General features: G+C 41.4%; 1 protein-coding gene across 21 annotated transcripts in view; it reads right to left on the bottom strand.

Annotated features, from left to right (window-relative positions):
• The window catches only part of LOC306965589 (neurexin-1a-like), a 300,028-nt gene that overhangs the window by 124,191 nt on the left and 147,862 nt on the right, over positions 1-27,975 (bottom strand). Inside the window, exon 1 of one of the 21 annotated variants that reach the window (XM_079560085.1) lies at positions 17,413-18,743. The exons of 17 other annotated variants lie outside the window; for them this stretch is intronic. In XM_079560085.1, the coding sequence (XP_079416211.1) occupies positions 17,413-17,653 (241 nt within the window). In that variant the 5' untranslated portion in view covers positions 17,654-18,743. Of the gene's footprint in view, positions 1-17,412; positions 18,744-27,975 lie in introns of those variants that run through there. 3 more of the 21 variants (XM_079560088.1, XM_079560084.1, XM_079560087.1) reach the window with 3 other exon arrangements.

The following is a 27,975-nucleotide window of genomic DNA, read 5'->3' as shown; positions in this document are numbered from 1 at the left end:
AGTTCACAGTGCATCCATCCATCCATCCATCCATCCACAGTGCATATAAAAATCCAGGAGCATTAACAAAGGTTTAGCAGGTTTGATACCTTATAAGACTCGATTTAGAGCTTGACACTAGGGGTGTGACATTATGGCGATTTTGCAATATTTCGTGATATTTTGCGGGACGATAAGATACTTTTTATTCCGATATCGATACTTTTGTTGACGCATATATCAATCCGATAGAAGTGCCCCCCTGCTTTCAATAAATGTCAATGTCAATAAAAGCCAATCATGATCAAGAGTTTAGTCCAGACAGTAGAGGGAAATACTTGGACCAAACTCTGTCACAGATGTATTACTTTTAATAATAGTTTTTATATTTATGAATAAGATTAATTTGGGGTTGATTTATTTCTTTTGAAACATGACTATGGTTCCTTGTTAATTTAAATGTAAATAATTGATGCCACTGATAGACCCATTTTCAGTGTGTAAGTCAGGGATCATTTATTCAAAAATTACAACAACATGTTGTATGTTAAAAAAAAGCATGTTTCTTTAAAAATCGTGATGTATCGTAAGTTATTTTGGTGCACTATAGCGATATCGCAGAAACGGCGTATCGTGAGATTATCATTATCGTGAGCCATGTATTTCGCACCGTATCAAATCGTGAGGTACCCAGAGTGTCCCACCCCTACTGGACACAGAATATTTTGTTAATAAAGAATATCGTACTGGTTGACTAGTAGCAGTCTTCATGAATTTGTAATGGACACACCTCAAATTTCATTTTGATCTAGATTTTTTTTTTACCGCTCTTGAAACTCGTGATAGTTGCAGCTTAATAGTTGTACCAGTTGTATTTGTTGAATCTATTTTTTGCCACCTAATTCAATTGCTAATCATTTTCTCAGAAGAAGCAAAAACAGAACATGTAAAATCCGCATTTGTGTTGTGTAATGGCAAATGTCTATGAATAATAACTTATGTCTATTTTGGTGTCTGCTGCTTCCTCTTGGGACACCTACAATTAAGAGCAGTTTAATGATCTCTATCACATTACCATTTTGGATCCGGCAAAAATCATTACCTTAATTTATGGAGACACTCGTACCCAATTAAACACCGTTATTGGAATCTGGTTGAGGAGCTATTTCAAATCAATGCTGCAGAAGATTTAGTTCCACCAGGGATCACTGTGAATCAACTCGATCAATTCTCCTTGCTTGATATACAGCCGGTGTCTATTGTACACTATTTCACCTTGTGGTGGTCTAGTTAGGGGCTCGGGATGAATAACATTAGCGTTATGAAGAAACTGGTTCTTGGATAATTGAAGTCTTTTCGGCTTCATGTTCGAACTTGGCAGCAATTATAAAGATGTGAATTATAGACACAGTTTCATAGCAGGACAGCGTTCCCACAGCCTCAGAGCATAATTAAACGGTACATTGCTTGTACCGCTGTGATCCAAAATGATGATGCCAATACTCTGATATCCATCTATGGGCTTGTGTCTGATCCACTGTTGTAATAATGATAGTCTTCTGCAGGCGTCTTTGCCAGTCAAAGTTTTAACAAATATTATTCAAACCTCCTGTGACATGAACCGCCAATACAGGATTAGGGAACAAAGCCCAATTTGATTGCATAATGTCAAGGGATTACTGGACTGAAGAGCAGGCCTTTCTACTGGTGTCTACTATTCTTATTATGAGCAGTTCATGTTTGGCTTGCCACAACAGAGAAAAAGCATTTAGTTTGAGTAGCTGTGTCAACCGTTGACTTCAGTAAAGATGTTCTTGATGAAACAGAGGCTCTGCTGAAGCTTTCCTTTTATTAACGAATGCTAAATTGTACATACTCTACAGCAGTACAGCAGTGGTTCCCAAACCTGCACACACTGCAGTCAGGCCGTCCCCCCCAGTCCAAATTCATGGCCCCTACAAATCCCCAGGTAAAGAACCACGGCTCTATAAAGTCTAATACAGTCAATTTGAACACCTTCTAGTTCAGGACTAAAGGAAGAGCCGCAATGTGTCTGGATTCATCCAAAATGTACATTGAAGCAATATATAATGTATCTAAAAAGTTGACCATGTTCTCCTTGACGTTGCAGGTGGCACTTTTTCATTTTAGGATTCAGAGTTGGCAAAGTAAAACATCTATTTTCTTCTGTAGACAAAAAAGAAAGAAAGAAAAGGAATCGACTGCAGTTTACTTTCTCTGCGTGTGTCTTTGTGTTGGCGGGGGACGAAAGAGCCTGACAAAAAAAAACCTTCATGCTGTGAACTGTGCTGTCCCCTGTGTGGGAAGAGGGGCTGCACACCTGGGATTGTGTGTGTCCCCATCACATTCCCTGTCCCAGTCAAAAACATTCACTTTGCAAAGCCAGCCATACTATATGCCTGTACATGTTTGACTCCTGAGAGATTTTAAGAATATGTAGGCCAATTTGACTTTGATGTAATTCCCTCCAGCGATTCTCATTTGAAGCGACCACATGACCAATCTAAAAAAAAAGTGGATGGTAGGTGCAGGTCCACTGTACTGTTGGCTGGCAAAGGGTACAGTCACTTTGACCTAAAAAAAAATAAAAAAAAATACTGATCTATTTCTTTCAACTGACCAGTGTTATTTTAGCACCACCAAAGCTAATTAATTCTTTAGTGTCTCTTGGTCATTCATCACCTCTAGAACAAGGTCAAATTATTTATTCTAGGAATATGCCATCATGTCTTCATATCTTCCTAGTAGAGCATTTTACCGTTATCGCAATATTTAAATTAGTGTCTGAGTCAGATTAATTGGAAAGCAATATCAATAGGTCACCTTCAGGCTGACCCAAGGTTGTCCCTTTTTTTTATTGATTGAATTGAAAACATAAAAAATGTTGCTGAATTGGATTGGATCTTATTTCCAGTTCACAGTATAACCACCTTGGGATATGTGGATTCCGGGTTTGTAGCATCTAGGTAAACTACTTTAAGTATTTCTGACTGTGTTTTTAAGGCGTTGAGAGCCAAAACTGGTATCGGTTCTGTATCGGATATGTAGTCATTTTTAGAGTATCGGGTTGGTGCAATTCATACCACTACTCATAAAATAAATACTATTGAACACGTTTTTAGAAACATTCCCCTCGTACTAAATCAGTATCAATCCTGCCCTCTGCCAAAGGCTTGTTAGTTGCTGATGAGGTCTCTTGAGGTGAGAGTAAAAACATCCTCAACATAAAAAAATTAAAAAAAATAGTATAGATGACAGCTTGAGAATCTTTGTAAAGCTCCTGCACGACTGAGAAACTACAAACACACGTGATTTGACGATTCCAGAAACACGCATCGAAATGACTATTATATTATATAGGTTTGTCATTTTGAACTGATATTTTTCTGTAAACTATTAATACTTTGGTAATTGCTGTTACATTCTTGGCTGTTGTAAACCCATTACCAAGGTTTTCAGTTTCAATATGACAAATGTTTTATTTAGAAACCAAGTGTGTGGATGTAAAAAGCCCTCCAAACCCCCAATCCCACTGTGAACAGATCATGTCATTAGCCAGTCAGCCCGTCTGTGATTATTAGTCATATTCTCACGTCAAAACAAACACCCTTTACCACATAGTATTTTTAGCTACCTAACCAAATAGCTTGATGCGAGAGGCGAAATAATTGCTATGTGCTTTGACTGGCAGCGAGGCGGTGCAGAGAATATACAGCAACCCCCCGAAATATGAGCTATTGTTCTGCTGCTTGTTTGGAGTCTGCTCTTACAACATGGCGTCTACTCCGACTCGGTCTCCCCTGGGTGCAAATGAAGGGAATTCAGCAGGGCCATGAAAACTGCGCTGTTAGGAAGATCGGATACAGTATATCCTTGTGGCTGACCATATACCAAAACACATTTACAGTATAAACAGGGCTATACAATGTTTGCTGTGTGATGTAACGATAATCAAATACAATTCAGAACATTTTCTCGAGGTCAAACCTACAAGGTAAGTTTTAACATTAGGTCCAATAAAAATAAATGATTGTCTTAATTGTGAATCCCCTATCTATACATTCATTTGCATTCATTGGAAATCTGGGCATGGCATATTAAGAAAAGCCTATTACGCAGGAGCCTTGGAGTGTGCGATTCTAATTTTAACTTTCTGTTTGCCTTGTTTGTGTGTTTTCGCACACTACACACCTTTCCTAAAAGCTGTCTAAGACTTGTGCACCGCGCTGTATACCTGCTCATTGTTCCAGCGCAACCAGCTCCTTCCAACAATTTAAGACTAGCTCAGAGTCTTTTCTCCGTCTGCAGCGGTGTGTGAGGAGCCCATTGGGGAGACTAAAAAGACTATGGATTGTTGACTTGTCTTAATCCTCACTCGGCACAAACAGCCTTAAAAATAGGATGTGCATTTGAAGAAACCAGCCGCTGTGAGGAAAAGCTTTATCCACAGGTTGAGACTAGAACAATCCCGTACAACCGTGCTGGGGAAATGTGGTTTAATTATATGTCAAGGGGCCAGGATTTTCTCCGACAATATGCAGACGGAATACACACAATGTTGTGACACTGTCAAACGCGACAATACTGGTTATGAAGCCATGCTCTTTTGGACAGCATAAATAACATATTACACTGTACGTTAGGATCAAAGATATTAAGGCAGAACTAAGCAATTCATGCTCCTAGAAGCCATAAGCGCCACTGTAGGTGTCGTAACATGTTAGTTTTACTCATTAATCGTCTGTGAGAGTAAATACTACACTGACAGAAAAGAAAAAGGGAGACAGGGATATTGTATGCTGTGCCACAACGATGGAGACCATTTTCTTCACTCAAACTTGGCTGTAAACTGTAAATTGCTAAAGTGGCACTAGCCCATAGTAAGCTTTGCACGTTCTTTGCTGCTTCTTTGTGATAATATTTGTGTGAATTGCGCCTTTGACCTGGAGGCTGGGAAGTTGCAAGGGTGGTTTTCTGGACAGAGACACCAGGGGGAGATGAAAGACCCCCCAATCACCCCATTAACACTTGTATTACCCCCAGAGGGACTACGGAAAGGATTTATTAAGATACACAAGGTACTTAATTTTACTTAGTGACAGCAGCATCTCAAAGATAAGAGAAAAGGTTAGGACAGTGTGCAAGGATAATATGGGTATTTCGGACCGGTATTTCTGCCTCCCACTTTAGATTTTCTGTCGTGTACATCAGAGAGAGATCCATGAGAGTGATGATGAACATTATATATATATATATTATATATATATATATACTGGAACATGCATGTCATACATTCCATACACCTCGGACAGCCTTCAGATTTATGGCCTTTAAGGGAGAGTCTGCGTTTGCCAACCAGGTCAATAATACTGCGATTCCATCATGAAACTAACCCATGCTATAAAATATTGCATGCTCCACACTCTGCCACATTGTACTTTGCTTCTTGCAATGTTATTTTTTTTTTTTTTTTGAGTGATAAATCCCTCTTTCGGTCTCTATCAGACGGCAGCTGCTGAGCCATTCTGTTTGCAGTCAGCAGAAAGTGGAGTGGACAGAGGTCCTAAATCAACCTCTGGTGCACACTGCTGCTTACTCTGTGTTGGCTTAATAAGTCCGGGCATATTGGCATATATACAGCGTGGTCGATAGAAACTTTTACACTTCATTGGCCTGAGACTTCATCTTCGCCGCGCTCTGATGGGGTACTCACTTTTATCTTCTGTTTGCCGCCGAGATCTAATAACTTCTACAGTTAGAACAGCAGCGCTATTTCAACACAGTCCAGGAGGAGAGCCTGCTCAAGCTTTTTTAATGATTCAAATGTGTGAGAAACCTTTGTTATTTGGAGAAAAACATAAATATAAGATATACTTTAGTATGTTGGTTTATAATGGAAAGATAGTGAATGGTTTTAGAGAAAATCCCCGAGTAGTGGAAGTCATTCATTCATGTTCAAGGGTTTATTATTAATGTTTTGACATTTTTCCAGATCCCAAAACAGTTCTCTAGCATAAGAACGAAGAATCTATTGAGGAAGAGAAGAAAGTAAGTCAAATTGCAAATGCAAGTTGCTTTGAAGCTTAACTAATTAGGCAAAACTAATTAGGGAGTAAACTCAAACTACTTTAGAGTTAGCTTTTTTGGAAATGTAAAATAGTAAAGTAAACTTTTGATTTATTTGTTTTATTTCATTTAATTTAATTCTATTTTTATGATTGCTATAAGTTATGATTTTAGGCGTTAGCGGGATCTTCCATGTTTAGCATTCATGCTTATTTAATCTCTGTGTGTAGGAGTAATAATAATATGTTGAGTTGTACAACACTGTGTTCCATGTCAACACGTGAATGTAGGGAGCCTTGATAATTAACATAATGCCACAGTTGTTTGATCATATTTTTATATTTGTAGAATGCTTGTTACAAAACACAAAGGTGATGTGCTGCATAAACACCATCAACAGACTATCACATAATTCCTCATTAAAACAACTTTTTTCAACAAAGCATTAATATTAATGATACTGTGTTGTGCAGAGCGCAGGTTTGGTTTGGGAGAACCAGGTTGTTAACAAGACAAAATACTTTCATAAATGTTACTAATGAAGGCACTATTTAAACTCGCTGCCCCTTTTCTTCAGGCTAGACTGGGCACATTTTCTAATTAGCCTATTTCCAAAGTATTGTTTTAACAATATCCACTGACCTATGAGCCTTAAGCTGCTGCTAATAAAGACAATCCCAGAGCAGTCTCATGCATGGGGCGGCTGGCTATCCAACCTGCCTTCATAAGCTGCACAGAATTAATCCTCTTTCCGCTCCCACAACCCCTCCCTCCTGCACTGCTCCTGCTAATTTGATGTAATTAAATTAAGTGGGGACTCAAAGTGGGGCATTGCAGCTTGGACCCTTCATTGGTCACCCATATTACAAGCAATGAGACACATGCTTTAGAATAGGCCCAAACTCACAGGGTTCAGAGAGAAGGACTGCAGGGGCACTTAACTCAGATCTCAAGACAAATGTGCAGTGCAAAGTGACCACAGAAAAGAGAAAGCAGAGTTGGGCGGATGCACCAATGGCAAGAAAACATGTTTGTAATGGTGAAAGGTGGTAAAAAGTCAGGAAGTGACCACATCATGCCATTTGTCCCTTCAAAACATCAACAATGTATCTGTCTGCGGAACAAGATAGAATTTTCTTTAATTATTTCATGGGTATTTTTATTTGCCGACACAGAATCCGTGGCTCCACACACTAAACACAATTAAAAGGATATATAATGTCTAATTTTAAAAGCATGATTAACACAGCCACATTTATTTTAGTTTCCCCGCTTCATTTTGCCAAAACGTAAGCGCTGCTATCTGTTCAAGATTGTGAGAAGTGTAGTTAGCAAAGGGGTTGGCACATAAAAATAGAAATGGTCATTATTGTTCTTCAGTAGCTGAAATGAGACACATGTTGGCTAGCTTTTCAGTTTCAATCAGTTTGTTTCTTTTAATATTTGTTTCAAAGCCAAACTGAGAAACAGCAATTCCGTTTCATTCGGTCTCTACACGGGGAAAGACAGTCGACACAACATATGAATGTCTTCAGAAGTGAGAATTGCAGAGTAAAATGTAGAGAAAATGCAGACTCTTATATGGAGCTTATATGGTACATATAGAATCCATTATTTTTATCCACTCAACTAAGTAATAACGTTAAACACATTATCAAGACTATACATCAGTTCAACTCAACCAACAAAGTATAACTAGGTCAAAAAAGTAATATTCTGTAAGTAAAAAATTACTTATCTTCAAAGCCTCCCTAAACGGTACAATTTACCATTGAACAAAATGGAGAAATCTTGGCTTCCGCGCGCTGCTTCCTCCCCACACGCCTCTGAACAGATAAGACTTCACCTCGTAGTGACGGGCCCCGGGGCCACACTCCCTCCTTCTCTCTGGCCCTCTGTGGCAGGGGACCATCAATTCACGGTCGAGGTACAGTTCGGCCCCCCGGGCTGCGAACATTATGCCATGAATGCTCAGCCGACCAGTGTCACTCACACCCCTCTGTCCTCCTGCCTTCTGCCCCTTAAGCCCTGACTGATACATGAGCCTGCTGCAACAGAGGAGCTGACAGAAACAGTCTCCATGGGGCAATACACCCATCCAGCTCTACACGGCCCTCACCAAATTTACAGCTTCATCACCAATGTAATTATCATGTTGATCTTCATATAGGCATGGTTGTTGATGTCGTTCAAGTTCTCAAAGAAGATTTGCATTACAAAAATGAAATCAAAATGACACTGTGAGTTGATCATATGCAAACCAACTGGGGAGTTGTTTTGTCCCCGGGTCAGACACTTCTCCCACATCCCCTATACTCCATGCAAATCACCACGCAACTGGTTAGATGTAGCAACGAGAGAGCAACAAGCCAAAGTGAAATAATTCCGTTTTTGGGTTTAATCCAGCGAGAGAGCATTACAACAAAATTGACACAGGCAAGAGGATTGATGACTTTTTTTTCTTGTTTTTCTTCAAGGGGTCACCCAAGCGTTCCCATACCCTTACAGATACATAAGCCTTGTGCAACAGAATTGGCCCAGTGTCTTAATGGGGCAATAGACCAAACAGGGCTTTGTCTCTCTGACCAGCTGCATACGGGCCTCCCCTGCCAGCAGCCCTGGCCCTGATAGAGGTGTCTCACACTATCGACAGCTCCTAATTTACTCTCTCATCACCACTTCAGGCTCATTTGCTCCACCGAAAACAATGCGCTCTTTCTTCGGGGGCCTGCCATTTTGTTTGCCAGCAATGTGTCTGATGAGCTCTCTCTCTCTCGACATCCCGCGCTTAAAATGTGCTCCGGCAAACATATCAAAGTAAAAACATAAGCAAAGCGTTAGTAGATTTCTCAGTATTCGTTTCGTTTGCGAAGTTGAGTGATCGCGTGCCATCCGACTCACAGTATTCAGTTATAGCATGGACTGGAGCGAAACATCAGTGGGTGTTTGTTGTCTTGTGTATTAAGGCGCCAGCAGATGTGGAGTTTAGACTGCAGTTCTAATTACTGAGGGAGACGAGTGTGGGGATAATTACACAGACAAGTGAGGCAGAAAACACAGAGAGGGCCAAAACTCATGTGCGATCTGAGACGAGAACGCAGTCCGCTGGAGATGTCCAACCCGGCGGCATTAAAGTAAACAGTGTTAAAACATGTATGTGTTGTCAACTTTCTAAGGACAAAATAAGCCATGGAAGCTTTGTGTGCTGCATAAACAGTTTGTGTAATTAATGTTGCAAGCATACATATAGACGCTGTGCACATCACCACCACCAGCATTAGATATGAGAAGAACTCATTGGAGATGGATTCATCAACATGCCATACAGTACAGAAGAGGCGAAACTGGCTCAGACGGTGACCTTGGGTGCGACCCTTCACCCACACTGTCTGTATTATGAATGTGGCGTGTGAGTTGAGTGCTTAGTGGTGGTCAGAGGGGAGCAATGACGCAAATTGTTATTGTTAATGCTTTCTTGACTCAATAGGGAAATCTGTCCTCTGCATTAAACCCCTTCTCTTGGCTGTAGTGATTGGATAATAGCCAGTAGGACACGGCTATTCAAAAGTGTGTTCAGAGGTTTCAACAACAGATTTATATGGATGGTGGTGGGCAACAAAAAGTAGTGACGTTTCCAAGGCATGATTGTGTATTCAGAACACTGATTTAAATGGCATAATGATTGAGAAAAACCTCTGAGAAACGTCTAAAAATGGCAAGTTTACGGATGTTTTGGATTCTTGCCCGAATTAGTTCAAAACTGCCGTCACGTGCACATAATAATGTTTCTGTGGACCGGGCAGAAGGAAACACACACAGCTATGGTTCAATTATTTCTGTATGGTAATATTGACGCTGCCTGCTGTCCCCATATGACACCAGTTCATTTCCTCTCCTGTTCTCTCTTTTTGCTGGATCCCCGGGAGAAAACAAGGGCTGCATTGTCCATAATTGAATATCTACTGGGCCTGTTCAAGTAGCCTCCATATGAAACCCTGCCCTCACAAAGAGCCGGGCCTTTATTTGTTTAGCTCCAAATCTCGGGGGATTGTTGACTGTAATAGGAATCTGGAGATCAGGAGAAGTGACCATTAGCGGCTTTTTCGCTGTGGTTCCTGGATCTGTTGCATCAAATAAGAAGGGCCCTTTCAATGGCACCTTTCACAATTTGCAGCCAGCAAAACGGCCCCTATCTCATACTTAAAGCTGAAGTAGATTTTATTACTGCCATCCCGAGAGGTGTTACAGTGAAAAGTGTTGCCACTGTTTAAAAACGTTCCAATCACCAAAACAGCATTGTTTCTTTCAACTAAAACTTGAACAGAAAAGTTAAGTCCTCACACTTAAAGAGACTAGATGCAAGTCATGTTATGTTCACTACTGCCACCTCAGATCTTATGCGTAACAGTTGTGGTGAATAGGTCTGGGCGCATTCTACACATTAGGACATGACTGGAACATGTGAAATCGTTGCATGGCCATAAGTGGTTGTAGTTGTAGATTGTAGTTTTTTTGACCAATGCAGTCAAGGCCCCCAAGGTGCTGAGGGTGCTGCAGCACCCCCGGTGGATGGTTTGCACATTGCAAGCCATAATAATAAATAGGAAATAAGCACAGAAAAGCATTTAGGGGGGCAATGTTGTCCTTCAGCACCCCCTAACCAAAATATGTTCCCACGGCTCCCGTAGTGCTTTTAAATCTGCAAGGCACTTTGCGTTAAACATATTTGTATGAAAAGCGCTTTATTAATAAAGTTTTGATTGACTGATTTGATTGAATGTATTCCAGGAATTGTCTTCGGCATAATTCAACATTCAATCGGTGTGTTCCTTCTGAGTTTAACAACCTTAATAAACCAATTTTTTGAACATCCTTTGGACACATTTTTTCAATAAATCATTGTTTTCCACAATAGTACCCAGATGATTACATGTGTTTCCTCCTATCAAGAGATAAAGATACACATTTGTCAGGTAAAACCATGCAGCATCCGTGCACAATCCGCCAACAAATAATTATACAAAGACTGGGGGGGAAAAAATGCGGGGGTATGCATTGTATTTCTACAGCATGCTGCAAAATATATGCTAATATTAGCTTGCTGTTAGGTGTTAGGCAGGCGTATTTTTTATCAGTCCTTGCCAGCAGGCCCGAGGCTGGAGGAGCAATGAGGAAGGTGAAATCCCACACAATCCTATTAGAGTGGATTAGGGGGGCAGCTTCCTTTCTTTTGCCACTCTGCTGCAGGTGAGCAATTGTAAATTACAACCTAAAAAAACAGGTAGTTGTGATAAGGCCAAGTTCTTAAAAGATCTCCTATTGTTGCAGAGGGCAGCCAATCATTCAGCCCGCATTATTTTGTCATCGCAGTTGTCATTAAGCCATATATGATATTACTTGTTAGCTAGGAATAATTATTACGCTGTCAGTCAAACCGCCCACACACGGAGGAAGATGGATTTCTTTCCCCGTCTCTCAAAACAGCCATGAAATTTAAGCCGAGGCTCATTATCGATTTGCTGATCAATGACAATCATACATTTTCTTGTGTGTGTGCAAGCAGCCAAAGAACCCTATCCTCCCTGTCCTCCCCTGTGGACGCAGTTATAACGGTCCATACAGGCGGAAAGATTTGAACCTCCATTCCCTGTTTTTTTTTTTTTTCTTCCTCCGTTGACCTTTTCCAAGAACCAATTAGTCCATAGCTGGGGGAGTCATCACGGTACGGCTGACAACGTCTCACAAGAACTATGTTTTTACTCTAAATTTAAAATGATATACTGTTGAGATTGAAGTTGATAATATTTTACTTTCAGCTACAGACATAAAAAACGCCCAAAGTCTTATAATCAGGATCAACACTGAACCGTTCGCATGCTGCACTGCTCTCATAGAAAGAGGACGAGAGATCACTCAAAGTCACCTTATATTTCATTCTTTTTCCATTAGAGATAGACTGATTTACAAATATACTTTACTTACACAACCCCTATGCTTCTGTGTTCTCAAGATGTTGCCACTGCATTTATTTTCCACTATGTTCATTGGATTGCAAAAGCTTTAAACTATCATTTATATCATCCTATTTTCATCCGAGCCAATGATACAGTATCGGGTGTTTTTGCTACTATTAATACTTATCACGAACCGTCCAAATTTAAAGAAGCGTTTCCCATGAGCGCATTTTACAGCGTCCGTATTTGCACTCTTAGCTTCTGACAGTGATTCAAAGTGATCAAAGAGATGAGGCTGATTTGGGCGAGTGTGTGGAGCGCAGTGTGTGCATTAGTGAGTGAACGTGCATAAGTATGTATTTACAGGCCTGACTGGCACACTGATAGCTGCTGCCTCATTATGATGACAGAGAATGAGAATCCTCTGGGGTGACTGAACCCAATTCAGACGAGATATAAAAAAAAAAAAAACATGGCTTTTGCATTCTTCCACTCGCAGTTGTGCTCAAAGACTATTTATTGTTTTTTAACACTTCTGGGAATACGGAGATGATTAGGTTGGACACACGTAATGGATTTAATAAATCTATTAGCATTTTAACACCTGCAGAATGGCTGGGTCATGTTTTCGAGGTCATCCTTACCAAAAAGAAGCGTATACTTCAAGTGCTTTTGAAATATAGTTAATTATATTACGTTCACCTTTCCATACTATGGTGAGATATTGATCTCGACTTCTATTCACTGCACACAGCCACACATTCCTGAGAAACAGGACTCTGTCAAAACCTAAAACAGATTCATTTTAGCAGAAGACTGAACATACTTGTTGCCCATTTAAACACATTCTTCACGCACAGCAATTATGATACAAAAAGTGAACATTAACATTGAAAACAATCAGCAGAACTAACACACAACCACTCAACACTTTTAAAAATGTTTTTACTATGAAGTTTAGTTTGGTTTAATTTATTGTTATTGTAAAAAAGAGAATTTAAAGGCACATGTAAACACTATAGGCACGTTACAAGAACAACACTAAAAAACTAAGGAGGAATAAAACAAAAAAACTTCCTTTATGATGATGTTGTCATCATACATTTAGTGCATTAATAAATCATAGTGTATAATTCTTACAACCCTCAGCATGAACAACAAGGGCCAAATAAAACCAGGGCTAAGTTAGTTTGGCTTTGTTTGTGCACATTTGTGATGATTAAGTGTCGTTTCGGAGTCCTAATAAAGAAAACTGTGTGCATTGATTTGGAAAATGTACCATATCTTTATGAAACAGTGTTTTATCAATTGAAAAGTACACTCTCTTAAATTGAGGGTACTTGCAGTATACTTAAATATACTCCTTTTTGCTAAGGGCACGTTCTATTGAAAAAGTAGTTATATGGTTTACTTATATGAGGTACTTTATCTGTTTATCTGTACCTACGGGTACAAATAAAGTAACCTAACCAAACCTAACCAAGAGTATGTAGAAAATATAGATGTATTTTGGCCCTTAATTCAGTTCATTTTGTTCCCCATCATTTTCTGTTTTAACTACTGTCTTAAAAGCATCTATTTTATATCTATTTTATTTTAAAAAGAGACCAAAGTTACCATCATGTGCAAAGACACAAAAGTTATATTACCACAACAAATGATCCATCTATATGCACATTAATTTGATGAACACAAATGCCCTGACTAGCACAACCTATTAATCTGGGCCTGTGACACGGCATGCACGGCACACCAGCTCTTTTTTCTTTTTTTTAAAATAAATCAATCAAGGCTCACGTGGATATTTTACGTAACCCAAACTGCAAAAACATGTTTATAGAGAGACGCTGCTGGTGGTGAGTCATTAGGGTCCTTGTGGCACTTCCTGACTCAAACCTCACTTGGACCTGTGTTGATAGGAGAATCGCAGACAAGCCCCTGGAGACAGAGGCAGGAGGAGTGGTGGAGGTAGTGGACGGTGGGGGGGGGGGGGGGGGGGGGGGGGTTGGTGTTCCCTGTCTCCTGAGCTCCCTACACCCAAACTGGACACATTACTCAGCTGACCCCCACCGCCCGTCGCACGCGCAGTCACCTCTCATTTCCTTTAATGCCAGCCTCGGACTCGGACACACACCGCACACTCAGAGCACTGCGGGCGGAAAGCTAGGCCCACGCGGTCTGCTTGGATGGGCGCCACAGACAACAGGAGAAACTGGGGGCGGCTTTGTGGCCACAGAAGGAATAAAGTGCACTGAATGGGCGGAAAAAGTAATAGTGACTGTATGCCATGAACACAGAGGGTAGGACCAGGCAAGATGACAGTAAAGCAACACTAATGTTTGTTCAACACATCTGCAAGTAGGGAAAAAGTAAGTTCATGGATGACTCAAAGTTAGCTCACACATCGAAACAACTCCGGCAATGTTCAGCCTTAGAAATGACAATGTCTTGATTAACCATATATTATTCAGACATTTGTTAGTCATCAATTAGCTGAAAGTTAATGGGGGAAATTAAACCTGCAGAATAACCATACTGAATCCCTATGCAAATGTATGCTTATGTTTAATGCTAATTCTTATCTCAATCTATGAACTCTAACATAGACTACCTTGAAAAAAAGTTCCTCGCTCCTCTACAAGTACATCAAACACTGGGTGACTGAAGCGCCCAGTGTCTAGCGTGGGTCAATAGTCCTATGATCCCACTAGAGCAGGGGGACATGTAGTGTGCGATGCTTATCAGCAGAGCTATCATCTCCAGTGCCACGCTGCAGCTCCTGATAGTGTCATCTCCGCGCTATCGCACTGTGACATCAACTCTCAGACATGGGAGTAATTATATTATACAAGCCCCGCAACAGCCGAGGCAGCAGCAGGGCAACATCACACTCAAGAGACTCCCCTCCACCGATCTCCACTTCTTTCATCTTAAACGTGCTCCAGTCAGAGATACTTTGACCCCACCACGCCTGTACTCTCAGCCTGTACAAGTGCTGTCTCACTAATCCATTTGACTATTAGCTGCCAAGGTGCAGCGATTTGCAATGGATTTTAATCATTGAAATTGCTTTGTTGACTTTGATCCAAACCACCAACATTTTAAATACAGAAAGTACTTAGAAAGTCAATAGAGGCATTTGGCAGAGAGCTCTGCTGTTAGTGCAAATGCAGTATAAGCAGTCGAATTTAGACTTCCGTGTACTAATACTACTACAACCACAAGCACCACAACATACGAGTCCGAGTACTATTTTACCCACACTAAAAACGTTTGGGCAGTGCAAGCCCCACATAAGAGCATAAGCCAGCAAAATCCCATTGCAGAAAGTAAATTCCTCCGAGCGTTGCAGCTAAACCATGCCCGTCGTGGATGGATTGATTGCTTCAACTCTAAACACATTGATCTGATCTTCTGTGCTGGATCTGTGAATGGGAACGGCAGGTACAGGAGAAAATATAATAACCTAGTTATCCAACATATCGAGTATCAAATCCATCTCCGAGAGAAGAGCATCACCTCTGGGAGTCTATTGATGATGAATAGTCCGTCTACCTCATACAGCTCACACTGTCTGAACCTCATTACTGCCTGCCCTAAACAAACAATGCATCACACTGCAGCTCAATTTCATACATCTTGACCATGGTAATTTTCTACCTCTTTAGAAATACATCAATGCCATACATATAAGTTCAACGCGAAGGACATTAAACTGGACTATTCTCTATCTTACCTCTACAATCTTATCCCATGTACACAACAGATGGAATATTTTCACCTTTGCAGTGCATTGTCATAATTATTGAAATTGTAAAAAATAAAGCTTCTATCTGTTTGGGCAAATTTAACAAGTGAAACATAAAGAATGTTGGATTCTTCTTTGGTCTGACTAATTATTTGACTCTAGTGTATCAACACTAGAAGGTAAAGTTGTATAATATCTGGAATGTGGGGGTGTAGCCCTAGATTGAAATGCATTTCAACATGAATGGAATTTTCTGAGGCAGTCGATAGAGAAAACAGTGTCAGAAAATTCAGGTGTCCAATTTGCAAAGTCCTGCACAGCAGCGGGGCTTGTCCAGGAGCCAGGTTCAATGGTGAACCGCTTGTCTCCCACTTTGCATTGGTGCCCTCTTGACACTGATCAACCACAAGCTAAATCATGTTACTCTTCTGCCCCATGTGAGCTCTCCTACAGTAAAAGCACTATGGGAAGAATCCACAATAAGTGAGATATTAGGCCACAGAGTCTGCCTGAGAGCTCCACTTGCCCCAGGCCCTTGGGGAGAGGAGCGGAGCACTGTCCAATCCAGACAGGTCACGGCAGAGTGGCCTAATTGCCTCTCTTGTTGCCTCTCTTGTTGCCTCAGTAGGAGAGCCAGCCCCCATCTCCCTCATCATCACTGAGGAAGAGTGCTGACGCCCTGCTTCAGCCAATTCTGTCCGAGATCCAAATTCTAGTCTTGTTCTGAGCTGGTTCTGGGCCCAGGGAGCTCCAAATGCTTCCACTGCTCTGTAACGGCATGAGAACTTGTACCAAACAGGTTTTAATGATCAACTTCTCAAACAGATTTTGCTCACATAGTAATTGTACAGAAAACAAAGGGTCAGTTTCACTGTATAGCTTTAATTTTTTGTATGTATGTATGCGCCTATTGACCCCATATGTAACCGTGATGCTAGCAAAATAAATATACCACTAAAGGCAGAAGGTTTTGTGAGGACTATAACCCTTAAAATGTAAATCTGGTGCAAGCACAGGCATTATTTCATTGACATCTATAATAGTCCAAGAAGACGCAAAGATAAAAATAGAGGGTGCCCAGCATTACGTCAGTGCAAAACCAGTTGTGATTACGTCACTTCAAAACCCAAGGCCAATATAAAGAAGAACTTTCTTAACCTCTTTTTTCCTTTATAAATACCAGTCTGACTCCGGATGACTTAAATGAAAGCATCCAAGCTCACTCCTACAACACCGGATAAAAATAGTATAACAGACTAATCCTTCTACTTGCCTGTCTAACTCCTACTGGTTATGTCAGGAACCCACTTGCCCTGTTGGTAGGAGGCCTGATGTACACTCTGGTTTGGGCACGGGCCAAGGGAAGCTCAGCGCCCTGCCGTGCTGGACCCTATGCCTCTTTGTCTCAATCCAAACACCCACGGGCGACATGGAGCGCCACTATGTTCTAATCCTGTCTAATCTGGACACAGTGGAGCATCTGGAGATAGGGATATGGCTAATCTCAGACACAAACAGAGGGCACTTTGCTGAGGATGGAAAATGACGGCTGGATCAATCTCTGGGTGCAATGTGATTGAAATGAACATTTTACAGACTCAAATCAAAATTAATGCAAGATGCTACGGTGTGGTTGATACTTACAGTGCCCTGCTCTGAGAGATGCAGGTGATCTGTGGATTGCAATAGGCACAATATGGTGACGCTTGGTCCCGTGGGATGGGTGAACGTGGTGGAGACTGTCCGCACCCCCAGGCTCTGACCCCAGCACCAAACCGAGTGCCAGGGCAGAGATCCACAAGAGCAAGTGCCAGGCTGGATTCCGGTTTAGTGGTACCACTATGGGCCTCAGAGGAGGAAACTGTGTCCTCCAACCTTCAAACATCTTCCCTGAGCGGCCAGACAAGGCTTCAAGATCAAGGTGGAAACTTCAGAGAGCCTCGCAGCCCATAGCGCGCACCATGCCAAATCGCACTTACGCCCAGCAAAAATAAGCGAAAGGGACAAGCACACAAAATGTCGATTGCTCAAAAAAAAAAAAAAAAAAAAAAAAAAAGCCCTTGTATATTCAGCAGTACTTTAGAAAATCCGTAGTAGCGTCCAGGGAGGTACCGAAGTCTGATAAATCATCATAGAGCGACATCAAGAAATAAGAGCAATTCCCAGTTCACGCCGATTCCCCTTCAGATCAGAGCTCTTTCTTAGAATTCAACACATCTTCCCCAACTGCTAATTTCCCCCCCACAAAAAAAAAGAAAAAGAAAAAGAAAAACTGCCAGAAGAAAAACCACAAAGCCAAGTTAAGAATAGATCAAAAGCTTGGAGACAAAGTGCATTTCTTCAGAGCAGCCAAGCAGACGCAGCGAGTCCCACTCCTGCCTCTGCTCCACAAGACTTCCAGGCGTATGGGACCATAGTTACATCCAAGTCCGATCGGAGTGCGTCGGACAGCTGCGGTGAAGGACTGGAGACGCGAGGGCTGCACCTGCGAGTTGTGCCAAGTCGCTCCTCCATGCACAGCTCAGAGAGAGACTCGTGAGCCAGCGACAACAGAATCACCTGAGAGAGATAGAGGGAGAAGCCCTGGGCAGGAGGAAACACAGGCGCACACACACGCACGGGCAAGAGGCATCGGCAACGCGCTTGTGAAGATGTGCGCAAGAGGAGAGAGGAGAGGAGGGAGGAGTGAAGGGAGTGCGGGGGGGGGGAGCGGCAACAGCCAGCCAGGAAGCAGGACGGAGAGTGGCTATGCAAATGGGCAGCATTCAGCGAGCGAATCACTGGAGCAGGAGTGCAATGCAGAGGAAGAGGCTGTTTAGGCAGAAAAGCACGAATTGAAGCCGCGTCCCTCCAGCGCTGATTCCTTTCACAAGCGCTTTTGACTCTGTCCATTTTGTTTTTTGTTTTTTTTTCTCCACGCGCCCTCCTCTGTGCACAGCGGGATCAGGATAGACACAACCCACTGCATTCTTCTCTCCACATCATGAATCGTTGTTTCTGCTTGCTTTTCTTTTCATTTGACATTTAGTAAATCATACAGAAAAAACAATGCCACAAAAACAGCGGACACACTTCCACGCAGCTCCAAGATTTTTTCTTTTTTTTTCTTTTTCTCATTAACTTTCCACATTGGAGGCTGCAGTTTCTCTTTACCCAGGTTGTGTAGGAATGATGATGCTGCATTTCATAGACAACTTACTTTTGGTCACGCTCTCCGTCACACGTACGCACACAAAAATGCAGGAACAACATGCACACATACATACAGTATATAAAGAGATACAGAGAGGAGCTATCCACAGAGAGGGGTGCTGAATCCGGGCAAGTCCGCCTTGCTGGCTAATAAAAGCGCATTTCTCACAAGGGGGACTGCTGATGGCTGCCTCAGCGTGCCGCGCAGGGCTACAGGAATACACAGAACATGTGGACATAAAAGGCGTGCTGATAAACACAATCCGGATTCTGCCGGGGAGAGTGCTCAGTGCTCAGAGTTCAGCTGCTGCAGTGTGGCTCTGTTATAGCACACTGGCCATAGAGCCTGCCTCCAAAACACACAGGTCTAAGCTGGATAAAGGAGAGCTGTGAGCTCTGCTAAGCCCAGTCTTACAATTTACTAAGAAGTCACCAGAATTTCATGGTCGAAAAGTAAGCGAAACCAATTTAGTTCAGAAGACGCAATCAAAAACTTTCAACAACTCTTCTAATTAAATGTGACCAGCACAAACCAAACACAATATCGAATCCCCCAAATCAAGTTGATCGTATTCCATTAGAGCACTACATTTCTTGGTCAGAAAACTGAGGGGAAATTTAGCCCAAGATTTCTAATTAAATGGAAGCCACATACAGTAATAAAAAAGAACCTTCCCTTATCAACCAGACACACACAATTAAAGTGCACTATATAGATCTCAGAATAATATGCTATGCTGGTATTTCTTCTGGGAAAGTGCACAAAAGACTGACCAACTAAAACTATCTGCTCAAATGATTTGTAGCATCAACTGGCCAAAATCGATTCATCTTGAGGTGGCGTTGCAGTGCTATACAGTTGTGCACGTCACAACCCAGATGCTTCTTACACGAGCCGAGAGCTTTGTTCTCACCTTGTCGAGTCTCAATAAGTCGGAGTGGCCACCTGGTGTTGAGAGCTCATCCGCACTGGTGAGAGAAGAGAGCTCTCGCTGAATGTGTTTACACTTTTATAATTATCAGAACTGCAATCTGCATAATGCTTTCTAATAAGGCAATCTATCAGAGGGGCTGCCAAGGACAACAACCTGACTTACAATGTGTCCACACGGAAAACAGACATAGAGGGTTTAGGCTCACTTTGGGTTGAAACGAGTGGATTCGACAACATTACTAGCACATTTTAGAAGCAGTGGATTCATAAAAATGCAAAGTTTAAATGGCTGGCTTACAGAAATGACATCAGCTGTGAGCTTATGCAGCGCCCCCATCACATTGGCTGTAGTTGCTTGTTCATCAGTGCCCCCAAGTGGAAGGATGGTGAGTTGCATTTGGGTGCCATTTCCGGAGGTTTGTCACACACCTTTTGAAGTTTAAAGTTGCCATGGGAAATTTAACTTAAATATGTAAATGAATGTTATGACATCCATTTATATTAAACATTGTAGGTAGTAATGTATGGCTGCTTTATTGAAGTATCATCGGCGAAGATTTTAGAAGATGAGAAAGGGAAATAGATCAAATTTATACAAATGAGTGTGATTCACTGCTTAAGGCTTTCCAGATTCAAACCAGAAAAAAAAGTGTGGCTTTGCATATCTGTGTAATCTTTGGGCACGACGTGGAAAATCACACACTTCAAATGGCTATCTAAAAAGCCTTTGATATTCACTTGTGCTTAGAAATACATTTTGACAGAGCAGCAAGAGCACCTCTCTTTTTTTTTTATATTGGAGCCCCAAAGGATCACAAGTCTCTGTGATTCCGAGACTTTGAACATTCATCTAGTAAAAAAAAAAAAACTCCATCTTTGTTTTTGTTTCGTTTTAAGGTAACACTCACGGAAAACCAGGGAGAGTTATCTGGAAAAGTCTCAGGGAAGTGACTAAGAAATCTCTTCAAAGTGTGGCTGACTTTCATCCCCCCCCCCAAGTAAACGCAGAGAAATTGGTCTTGCTGTTAAATTCCCTGGAAAAGGGAACGCTTTAGTGCCCTGTTCAGTCAGTGCTGTAGCCTCAGTGCAGTAAGCTGATTTGAACGAGTACAGGAGAGTGGCGTGAGAGGAGTACCTTAGTGAACCAGAGCAGCAACTGTGAATTACTGCGAGTTCAAGTGGACTAAAATAAGGTTAAGTTACTTTGTTAATCAAATCCCAATTACTGCTATATTATAGGCCAACCAAACCCTTAATTTAAGTATGACTCAAAGAAGGAGACTTGTCTGACAATTTCTTTTGCTCACTGACCTCATTCCACCCAAAAGGCTCCAAGTGAAATATCGCACAAATTAACCAGGAGCCCAACTGATAATCCCTATCTGTGCCACGCTGTCATCTGCTGTCAGACCTAACCTACTTGAGCGTGTGTCCCGCAAACATCGAACCCGCCATTATTCATCCAAACATGCAGAACAACAGCGCACTGATGCTAACGCGAGTGTGTGTGTGTGTGTGTGTGTGTGTGTGTGTGTGTGTGTGTGTAGGTGTGTGTGTGTGTGTGTGTGTGTGTGTACAGGAATAGCAACACGCCGCTGTCTTAGTCACCCCGAGACGTGACATGATAAGAGCAGACACGGACGGGGAGTCGACGCTCGACACAAAACGCAAACACTGTACAGTATCCGCGCTCAGGGGGAGGCCCGCCTGTCTATAAAACGGTGAGAGTAAAAATACTAGTGTCAGCAAGCTCCACCTGAGAGGGAGAAGTGTAATTCAGAGGTCAAAGGGTCAGGGGCTTTGTCAGTGCACTCACAATGCTGACCACAATGTTGAATAGCCTCAGACTGTCATCTATTATTTACAAATTGCTGTCATCGGGTTGTTCTGATAGCTTAAAAAGGCAAACGCGATTTCCTCTAGTGTGTATCATCTTCCCGTCTCTACTTATTGTGTTAGCAACAGAACTTACATGACCCAACAAAGTACAGTAAAGAATGAAGAAGAAAACCTATAACAGACTTATCACTTAATTATTGGGACATGATTTCCTTTCAGAAAAGCCAAAGTTAGACAATATCGCTATCCTTTTTTTCTGTCAGCCATGAATGTAAATTTTCGCCTACAATATTAATGCTGCATTGTTAAATAGAATGCAGCACCCATAGCACTGTTTGTGGAGATCAGTGCTGCATACTCTTTATTATGCAAGCTGCAGTGACTATATAAATAACTGCACTCAAGCTGATAAAACAGCCCACTAATGGGAAATAATGCACATTTAGCTTTAGCAAAATGAAATCCGCAAATGGCAGGGCGCAGCTTTGTGAAACAGCTACTTTCATTTCCCAGAGACAAACAAATTGTGTTGTCTAATTGTATTTCGGTCTCAAATTACTGAGGCCTTTTAATTAATCTAGTGAAGCAACAAACGAATTTCAAAAAGCTTGTTAAACACAAGCTCCGTGCGTCCCGCTGATAAAACGTATTCATCTTTTTATTTCTGTCAGGGGTTGCCTGATGAGGCCCAGTTCAGTTTAGAAACACAATGAACATTCACGTGTGCTCACTTATATTCATTATGAGAATGCTAAAGAGAAAAAAAAAAGTATAAACAAAGCAGAGTCCATGTTAATTTAATCATTTTTAGACACATTGCCCCAATATTTAGCTTCTTTTGCATGTTTTCCTTTTTCGCTGTTGCATTAATTTGCTGTACAAGTTTCCATATGACATAAATTAGTGCTTAATAGTGCTTAACAGTGCTAATAGGGGAAAAAGCAAGTCAGTAAAAATAAAATAATGAAACATTTTGCCAATGTATGCACCAAATCTGGACTGCCAGTATAAGAGGCTGGAGGTCGACAGCATTCAGTAGGATTTCTGTTCAGCTCCTCTGACAGTTCCCTAGATGCACAGGGGCACTGGGCCACTGTGTTTGCCTGTGTCTCCCTGTCTCTTCTTTAAATTCAGCTGCGGTCGCACGATCGTCCTCCAAATGCACTGCCTCCTGAGCGGGTCAAGGACGGAGAGCCTGACAAACCACTCTGACAAGATCCCAGCTCTAAATGGGCCAACATGGGCTATACGACTGAACACACATTTCATTTTTACATTCCTCACAAGTATTATTTTTTACATATTATTATTTTACAACGCCGCCCAACAAGTGACTTCCTGTTTCGATTCAGCACGCCAAAATAAAAGCCCACAGCTCGTCTCATTGATTCGTTCAGCAGGTCCTAACCCTTGTATATAATTAAATACATGGACATAATTAAACACACACATTTTAAGTGTTTAGTCTGTTAAAATTAGGCAGAGAGAAAGTTGAACTAATGAACTGCTGAACTAATGAATAAGGTGGTGCCTTTATTTTGGTGTGCTGGATCGAAACAGGAAGTCACTTGTTGGGCAGCGTTGTTAGGATTTGAAGTTATGCACCGAGTCAATTAGCCAGAAGCCCTAAAGAAACGTAAAACAGATGGACATGGTAAACTGTCTGTGATTCATTGTTGATGTAGCGATTCTATGAAATAATTCACCATCTTAAGGAACACCGCAATGGATGGTTCTTGTTCAGTATCTTTTAAGCGTTGGAGCGATCTTCTCTTTTCTCTTACTAGCTCCAACGCTTTTTTTTCTTTTCTTTTTTTTTAAAAAAAGAACATTTTTGAAAGAGTCGCCCAGAAGTGCTGTCGCTCCCTGCGCGAGGTCTGAGCTCATACACTCTCGCGCACAAAAGCAAACAGTCAATTCAACATTTCAAAAATAAATCTTAGTTAATCTCTCTTTTGTGCCGCCGGTGACCTCACACAGCCTTTTAACTCTGCACTGCTGGAGATTTTTGTACGAGCATGATCTGGCTTTGGTTGAATTTCTCTTTCTCTCTTTCTCACCCCCCCCACATGCTTTTTATTCAATACTGTATGAGGTTGCATATGACCTCAAGCTGTATGTGTCTCTGTGCATTGTATTGTTGTCAGTGGCATCACTTTGCACCCCATTGGAATAGTCCTTGCCCTCCAGCTCTGACCGTGAAGTGTGTTAGGATTAATTAATTCAAGAGAATGATGCCTAATGATGCCTATTGAGGGTGTGAACAGTTTATCATAAGGGAAAAAGCAGTCCCTCAATGAATGATGAATGTAGAAAAAACTCAGCAACTCAACAGCAGACCATCCAGTTCAAACTCCTTGTTGCTACTTCGTCGTAGATTCTTGTTTTCTTTACACAGCACAGAAACAGCTCATTACAGCACGTCCAATAGAATGTCCAATCAATTTGAGTGTTGACAAGTGCAGAGGGCCTGATGGAGTTCGGTGCTCTTACACCAGCACAGTTAATTACCCCGAGCGTGGCCTGTCGTTTGGCGCAGAGTCAGGATGTTAATGCCATAGCCCTGTTTCACTTCAACTTCTGCGCCAAAAGGTTCCACCCAGATAATCAGTTTGTCATTACTAACACTAATGGGGCACAGTAAGATGCATGACAAGGGTGAATGCATGTTTCTTTGTCATCAGTGGTTAATGTGAAGCTGAATAAATGATATATAAAGAAGATGAAAGAATAAACTCAGCCAGTGTCAAAACAATGGCATGATGTCTCTATTTGAATGCAATGCCACAGGTTAGCATGTGTGGTCTTAAATGATTAAATGAATTAAAAACACATCTTTTTTTTTCACCTCAAATTTGATCTTTCATTGATTGATTGAGCTGTTTATTTGAGCTGCTTCTTATTCTCACAGTAAACAATAAGGCTCAAAAGGAGTAGGCTGAGGCTTATGTGCGCCTTCCCCTCATTTATCATTATTAATTACCCTCGTGCTATACATATTCAGGAGTAACTTTTAGGCTTTTTTGTTCAACAGCAAGACCATTCAGAATTATTATCTTTGCTTCCATACGCAAGTATACACACAGTAATGTGCGTGCAGTAACGTGCATACATTCAATCCTTCTTCCAACCATACAACCAGATCTTATTGACTGACATCGTTGACATTTTACAGTACATAGTATAATACATAAAGGAAAGCATTGTACCATTCAAATTATCAGTGTGTTTCAATATGGTGCGAGAATTCTGACATATGCAGTATAATATCAATCATTGCTGGTGAATCATTAAGTTCTTATGAAAGTTGGCCATTCATTCAGTGACTACGCTAGAATGTTAACTACTGCGGCTCGTTGCAACTTTAATATGGTTTTAAACTTGCCGAAGTGCTGCAGGTAACTCTAAAACAAAACAGTTAACCCGCCCCCTGTGTGAATGTAATTTGGAAGTGAGCGGTTGGTGGTGGTGGTCAGCAGCTGAGTATGGAATGAATAAATAATGACAACAGTGTAGCGCTTTGAGAAGCTTGTTAACACAAATTCTTTGCTATTATTATCATTATGATGATAACAAAGTTCAGTTTATTCAATCTTCTCCCCCGGCATGGCATATGGTATAAAAAAAACAATTGGGTTTGCATCAGAAAAGGCAATAATATGAGGTTATTAATTATAATATTCAACCCATAGATAAAATGGATCTGGTATTATGAAAAATACTGTAGCGTATAAGGGAATAGTGATTTTAATACGTCCACATAGGCAAGGGCCAAATTCATTATCATGACTCTGATTTGTGCAACCCTTCTAATGGCTAAAGTGTTTTGTTGTTGCTTGCCCCTGTGCCCTCCAAAGTCTACACCGGTATCAAGTTAAACACCCCGAATCTATATGAGACAGGGGAAAATTTCTCACCCACTTGTGTAGTTTGTCAGATGCTCTGTCTTCAAGTCAACACTTTAATTAGTATTGTGTTGCCGCAGAACAACGGCCTATTATTTCCTGTCAACAAACCCCTCTGGGTGACCAATTAATAAAGAACACCTCAAAGATTAGCTTCTCACCATCGTGCTATAATGAGGCTGCTATGAGACCTGCAGATGAGATTTTGATTACTGCTTTAATTACGCCAAGGCAACTGGATATCTGTGAGGAGGCTTCGGTGTTGTATGGGATATTCTCAGACGGAAGAATTTAAGTATGGTGGGTTTGTTTTACAAGTGGTGCAAATGACTATTTAGGTTCATTTAATTGCCTTTAGTGACATCGTAACTATGGCCTGAATAAGACCTGGTTTCCTAGTCTAGATATGTTTTAACACTGGTTAGTCCTGATTTAGTCTTTTTGGACCATAGCCCTTGTTCTGTTCTGTTTCGGCCTAGTTCCTTCAAGGTTGAGTTTGTGGTTTTGTGCCAATTCAGAGCTACTTTGGCATCAATTGGCTTGCTCTCAACGTGGGATTTGTTGTCCTTGTTTTAGTGAATAGTTGCTCCTCTTGTTAAGACGTTTAGGCTTTATTAATCTTGGTTCAGTCCTAATTAAATGCTGTAAGCCTGGTGTAGTTAACTTAGTCTTAGCTCTGATTTAAAGCGCTTAGAGGAGAGGAGACCTTAGGCTTAGGCATGCATTAACAAACAGTTGTGCTGTAAATTCCAGACTATTGAGCGCACAAGAATACATACATTTTTAATTACATACAGGCCACACTGGTCTATAAGCCGCAGCTGTTCTAAGCACATTTGAAGCGGCATCAGCACTGGAAATACAGGACTTTTCTCTTGAGCGCGGTCAAATTTACCAAGAGAACGTTGGCATACAGGTACATTTACATTTACTTAAGTGTGTTAAGAACTGTAAACATGCGTGTGTTTAGTCAAGCCAAAGCGCTGCCCGCACAGCAACTCCTCCTCGGGAGTTTCCCGGTGTTCGAAGCTGCTCTGAGCTGGGTCTGTGGCTCATGGCTGGCTTTTGATACCGGCACTTCGCTGAACCCTCCATAATATTCCAGCGGTAAGAGAAAAAAAAAAGTATTTATTTTGCACTCAAAGCCACATTAGCTATAGTGTGGGAGGGGAATCCTGCTGCCCCCGCTCTGGTGGACAGATGTGGAGGAAGACGGCGATAGGGTGACCCATGACACAATATTCAGCATGACCATGAGAACCTATAAATTAGGTGCACAGTTGTATAAGGGTGGGGAAAAGTAGCGGCTTAATAGTCTGTAATGATTTTTTCTAAATCATTTTAATGGTTATACTGTCTACTTAAGTCATTCTACAATATTAGACACAGTATTCAAAGTTCAGTTTAAAATGCAAAAGGCACGTTAGATAATATTCATACAAGAACACATTTATTTATAATTTTAGTAGTTTTCCCTGCTTTGGCATTTATTGCAGCCCCTTATTTACCCTTAGGCACAGGACTGAAACGGAGAGGTAGAATTTCCATAACAGCCATGTTATGGAAATGAGGGGCTTTCTCTCTCTGTCACTAAAGTTGGTTCATAAAAATGCTGTTACTGATGTGACAAGTTAGCAAGAGCAACGCAAGATTAAATCATCTTATATTAGAAGTTGTCTAAAATGTCATATGTATAGAGTGAGAACATCTAGTGACACTGCCATGATTCCTTCACACAAAGTAATAATTAGAAAAAACGAATATGTTCAAGCGTAATTGATTCATTAGCCTCTGCACATAAAGTTTGAAAGATTGTGTGGTTATATAGAAGGGACAAACAGCACCACGTGAGCAGCTTGATCTCACACAATCCATCACACATCAATGCGCCTCTTTAACAAGGGCCGCACAACACCACTTCTCATCTCGTGCAGATTTCTCGTGCGCTTTCAGCTGCTCGCCGTGTTTGACCATCACTCCGCTGCGCGACTCGCTTGAGATGATACATTCGATTAATCACATAACAGCATTTGACCGAGATGTTTTAGTGATTCTACGCCACTTCCAGCCGAGATCCGAGCGCTTGAGCAAAGTTGCAGACATGTTACACCATCCGCTGCTCAAGGAGACAGTGTTACCATGCCAACAGCCTCTACCCATCTACGGTCACCACTTCCTGTGCTCATTTGAATGCAGCTATTTAATCAACAGAGAAGTGATCATTCTGAAAATAACTGGGCCAGACAGTGTCCACTAATAGACGCAATACAGATGACAAATAGGGTGGAAAGTAGCATCCTTTAAGCAGCAGAGAATTGGAAAGTCTTAGCTATTAGC

Source organism: Gobius niger (genome assembly GCF_951799975.1).
Source record: "Gobius niger genome assembly, chromosome: 7".
NCBI classification, from domain to species: domain Eukaryota; kingdom Metazoa; phylum Chordata; class Actinopteri; order Gobiiformes; family Gobiidae; genus Gobius; species Gobius niger.
Note: the sequence above shows the minus strand (reverse complement) of the source record. Positions and strands in the feature narration are given on the sequence as shown.